Source organism: Penaeus vannamei, chromosome 26 (assembly GCF_042767895.1).
Source record: "Penaeus vannamei isolate JL-2024 chromosome 26, ASM4276789v1, whole genome shotgun sequence".
NCBI classification, from domain to species: domain Eukaryota; kingdom Metazoa; phylum Arthropoda; class Malacostraca; order Decapoda; family Penaeidae; genus Penaeus; species Penaeus vannamei.
This window is the reverse complement of record NC_091574.1, coordinates 20,791,354-20,796,353: the sequence shown is the minus strand read 5'-3', so window position 1 is coordinate 20,796,353 and position 5,000 is coordinate 20,791,354. Positions and strand designations below refer to the sequence as shown.

Below are 5,000 nucleotides of genomic sequence, written 5' to 3'. Positions count from 1 at the left end.
TTTCAATATCGGGCGAAGGGAGAGGGAGAGAGAGAGGTATGGAAACGCCAGTGAATGTGTGATGATCCAGGGATTAAAGTTACAGGTGATGAGGGTGTGAGGGAAGGAGTGATGGTACGATAAAAAAAAAAATGAAAGGAAATCAGAACGAAAATTGGGGGGTCTGTGATTCGGAGAATAGATTCTGAAGAACCTATGGGATGAAAAAATAAGAATAAGAATTTCAATAATAAAATCCTCAGATTAACAATGCAAAATGATCTCTTAGAGGATAAATAGAGACGGATAATCCGTACGAACGAGGGAGCGAAGGGCAGCAAATAAACAAGGGAGAAAGAATCGGAATAATGATGAGAGGGAAAGTTAGAATGACGGCCGTGGCATTCAGCGAATCTCCGCGATACAGCGTGGTCGGCTGAACGATTGCAACGCGTCGTAGGTTTATGCAAATTGCAAGATAAAGTTTGAATGCGATTCCTCGGCGCCGCAACAGACGGCGCGGTATTTCGGGAAGAATGAGGAGCCTTCGATTCACGATTTTTTTTTATGTATTTGTTGCTGTGGTTGTTTGTTTGTTTGTTTGCTTGTCGGTTCATTTCTTCGATATGTTTTTTTTTGTACGTTTGTTTCTCTGTTTATATTTTTGAGGGTCGTTTATAGAAAGGTATGGAAGTGTAAGGATGAGGAGAACATGATACACAAAGGAAATGCAAAAGTATAGAAAAATTACAAGACTCACAAGTCTTTTTCGTAAAAAAAAATATGGAGCAGAGAACAGTATATGCGACTGAAATGAGGCACTCCGATATTCCCCACCAATCCAGAGGGAAACACAAAGAAAATAGGCAAATACAGCTAGGCCTCAGAAAGACGTCACTCGTAAAATAATCGTAACATAAGAGAAGAAAAAGTCCCAATGCAACCACAGATAAGTAAAAAGAAATGCAAATAGGCCTACGAGGAGAAAGATTGCAAATCCATCACATGAAGGATATCGGCTCTCACGGGTGCCATAAACAAAGGGTGCCACGCAGTGCCAGCCCGCAGAGGAGGCGCGTGGCATCTTCTACCAGGGGAGAGGCGGAGAGGAGGGAGGAGGCGGAAGGGAGAGGGGGAGGGAGGAGGAGGGGGAGGAGGATACGGAAGGGAGAAGAGGAGGGAGGGAGAGGGGAGGGGAGGGAGGAAGGGGAGAGGGGGAGGGAGGGGAGAAGGTCCGAAGGGGAGAGGGGGAGGAGGGGGAGGGAGGGGAGGGAGTGGAGGAGGCGGAAGGGGAGGGGGGAGGGAGGGGAGGAGGCGGAAGGGAGAGAGAGGGAGGGAGGGAGGAGCGGAAGGTGAAGGTGCAGGAGGGAGAGAAAATGCGGGGGGGGGGGAGAAATGATTATTTGGTGGAAAGAAAGAGGGAGAGGTGAGGAGATAAAAAAGAGATGATAGAGGAGGTAAATGAGACAGACAGACAGACAGACAGACAGACAGACAGACAGACAGACAGACAGACGAAACAAAGGTAAAGAGATCCAGATGTCTTGGGGGAAGCAAATCCACAGAGTAAACACCAATCTTGTATTACATTATAATTGTGGTTATCGTTATTCTAGTTTATTGATGGATCCATCTTTATAATTATATCGTTATGAACTTAGTGATATTTCTTTGATCTTATCTGAATAACCTCAGTTTTATGTGCACTGAAAGCCTGACGGAGAAAGTTAAGTTTAATAAGCGAATGCAACAGAAAACGGAGAAAATGAGTGTTTTAGGGGTAATGCTGGAAAAATGGAGGGGAGACTAAGTCATTAATTATAGCGTCGATAATTGTGCGTCGCTTCAGAGTGACAGAGTAAAATTGGCATGCAGAAATGATTCACGTCAGCGAGGTATTGATCATGCACCATGTAATAATTGATGCGGTCAGTACTTGTGGAAAGAATGGTGTTATTTTCACCGAGGCAACGAAATGTCAAATCACCTGGTATGTACGGTATTTATCAATTAAAAGAATTTGCAGTTATAAAAGTTACAGTAAATCCATGAATTTTGGAGCAAAACTCGTCTTCAAAGCAATGCCACAAGACCGGAAACCCTCTTGCGTGTGAGTTTCTGCTGCCACGATACGATCAGCTGATCTGGCGGCGGCCTTTGTGTTTACGCGACCCGGAGTTAACAAAAAGAAAACCCCTGTAAAAGCGGGTTACAGCATGGTTATTTTTCCTTTTCTCGGTGGTTTTTAATCATGAACTCGTACCGGAATGCTCAAATATCATATTTTCATCACTGTTTCCCGTGGAGTAGACACTAGATTTCCGAGGAAAGAGGAGAGAAGCGAGGGTAAAGGAATAAACAGCTGAGTCACTGCTTCCATATCGACCCATCCAGCGCGCTCAGTCAGGACCGCGAACTTCACTCCGCGAAGGAAGTCACTGCTGGCAGGCAAGCAAGTAGGCCAGCAAGCAGTGCCAGAGGCCTTCTCCGGGCCGTACTTTCGTGTGTCCCGGTGGCTCCAGTGTCGAAGGGACGGTGCTGCCACCCCTCGAGCAGGAGGGGCGCCCGAAGAATGCCCTGGGCATGCCTAGAGGGCGCGCCAAGAGGCCCAAGCGAGAGTCTCCGAGAAGGAAAAGTGAGTGACGAAGAGGAGGGGGGAGGGGACGTGGCGACGTGATGGTTATAGTGATGGCGATGACGATAGTGGTTTGGGCAGCGAGGGCGTGAGAGTGAGGGGAAGGTGACTGTGACTTTTCAGTAATGGTGATGGTCGTGGTGTATACAAGAGGCTATGAGAGGGAAGGAACGATGATAGTGACTGTCTTTGGGGATGGTGATGACGGTGGTGTGTTTCTGTATCGAAAACATGAAGGAGGGGGACCAGTTACAGTGATGACTGGTTATGGTGATGGTCGTCGTGTGTACAGTGAGGTCGTGAGAGAGAGGTAATGGTGAAGATGACTTATCTTATGGCGGCAGGAATACAGTGAAGGGTGGGAGGGAGAGACTAAAGAGTAAAGTTTAATCACGAATTTAATGTGAGGAAAGCAGAGTTTAATCACGAATTTAATGTTCATATAGTGGTGATCGTGACTTCATAGTCGATTCAGTGCTGGGAGCATGAATATAATGACTAGACGAAGTGTTGTTAGAGGAAGCTGCCTTATGTCAGTCTGCAGTGACGGAAATTACAGTTGTGATCGAGAGAGCGAGAGATGGGAGGAAGGGGGAAGGGAGAAAGAGAGGGAGGGAAGGAAGGGAGGGAGGGATGTAATATCAAGGAATAAGGGAGGGAGGGAAGTAGGAGAAAGGAAAGAGGGAAGGAAGGAAGGAAAGGAGGGAAGGAGGAAAATGAGTGAAACGGTGATTTAATTCAAGGGCGAGGTAGAGGTTTCCACTTGCAACGTGGCTTGGCTAGTTAACCCGAAAAGACGGTTCCTGGGAGATGAAGATTTTCTTTCATTATTCTACTGTTTATTAGTAATTCGTTAGCTGGTCGACGGAAGGGAGGAAAGCTGTTCAAACGAGATGTTCATTAGACAAGTTTTAAGTCAATTAACAAGAGAAAAGAGGGGGAAATGTTATTATTTTCATTTCTTCATCGCGAGACAGAGGAAGACGTGAACTATACGGATTTATGAAGGGTTAATTGCGACAAAAGACAGATACTTGAAGTGCTACCCCCCTCGCCCCCCTCCCCCTCACGTCTCCCCCCCTCCCCATCGCAGCATATGATCTGTCGGTCGTAAGGTCGAAACAGGTGTGTATTTCAAAGCAGAAAAAAGTCTTCTAGTGATTTTATTGTGACCCTTTATGATGATCTTGTCTCCCTAGTCTGACTGCATCACACTGAAGTTAGTTGTGTTAGTTGCACTCCCTGCCATTGTACTGTTGTATTTTTAGGGCGTAGTTCATTGTATTTTGTGATATATTTTTCTAGTCATTCTTTTAAAACGCTGTAGTGCGTGTGTGTGTGTGTGTGTGTGTGTGTGTGTGTGTGTGTGTGTGTGTGTGTGTGTGTGTATGTGTGTGTGTGTGTGTGTGTGTGTGTGTGTGTGTGTGTGTTTGCGTTGTGTGTGGATATATGTGTTGTACGCATGTGCATTTGTGTTTGTTTATCTATTTTTTGTGCATATGTATGTTTGTGTAGCATAAGCCCTAGAATCTTTTTGCATTCTTCTAAACGTATCAAGAGGTAAATCCCTTTAAATTCCATACTTTAAAGAGCACTGTAGTATAAGCCTATTCCATGGCATCCCTTTATTATTGTTATTATTATTATTATTATTGTTATTATTATTATTATTATTATTATTATTATTATTATTATTATTATTATTATTATTACTATTATTATTATTAATATCATTATTATTAGTATTGTTATCATTATTTTTTTATCATTACTATCATTATTACTGCTATTATTATTATTGTTCTTATCATTAATAATAATGAAAATAATAATGATAATAGTAATAGTTATAATAATGATGATGATAATTATGATTATAATAAATCTGCAGTATATATATCGATTTATTTGAGCTTGAACAAGTGTCACTTCTTATAGTAGCTAGAATAGTGTAAATTGCTATGTGCCTTGTTCATTCATGTTCAGAAATGTTGTTTGTTGACAATGATGTGAAAATGAATGAAGGTGAGTAATGTAGCGAAGGGTTTTTAAGAGTAAAAAAATAGAGGAGAAGATGGAGGAAGAGGAGGAGGAAGAAGAAGGAAGGAAGGAAAATAGGAAGAAGAAGAAGAAGAAGAAGAAGGTGGAGAAGCAAGCGAAGGAGAAGGAAACGGAAGCGGAAAAGTAGTAGGAAGAAAGGAAGGAAGAGAAAAAAAGGAGTTGGTGAAATGTGAAATTAAAAAGGAAGAAGAAAGGAACGAAGCTTAAAGAAGAAAAAGGAAGGAAATAAGGAAACCTGCATTAAAAAGAAAGAGGAGAAGGAGAAAAGGTTGTTGGGGGAAATAGGAAAGGGCAAGATAATGAAGAAATCGATACTGGAAAAGTA

The 5,000-nt window shown here is 42.8% G+C and overlaps 2 protein-coding genes across 3 annotated transcripts in view; both read left to right on the top strand.

The window, feature by feature from the left end:
- Positions 1-5,000, top strand: part of Lrrk (Leucine-rich repeat kinase) — a 175,654-nt gene that overhangs the window by 30,944 nt on the left and 139,710 nt on the right. The window contains exon 1 of one of the 2 annotated variants that reach the window (XM_070140134.1): positions 2,423-2,614. The exons of the other annotated variant lie outside the window; for it this stretch is intronic. Coding sequence (XP_069996235.1) covers positions 2,563-2,614 — 52 coding nt within the window. The 5' untranslated portion in view covers positions 2,423-2,562. Of the gene's footprint in view, positions 1-2,422; positions 2,615-5,000 lie in introns of those variants that run through there. 2 annotated transcript variants of the gene reach the window in all.
- LOC138866720 (uncharacterized) overlaps positions 1-5,000 on the top strand; it is a 188,692-nt gene that overhangs the window by 146,794 nt on the left and 36,898 nt on the right. The window lies entirely within an intron of this gene.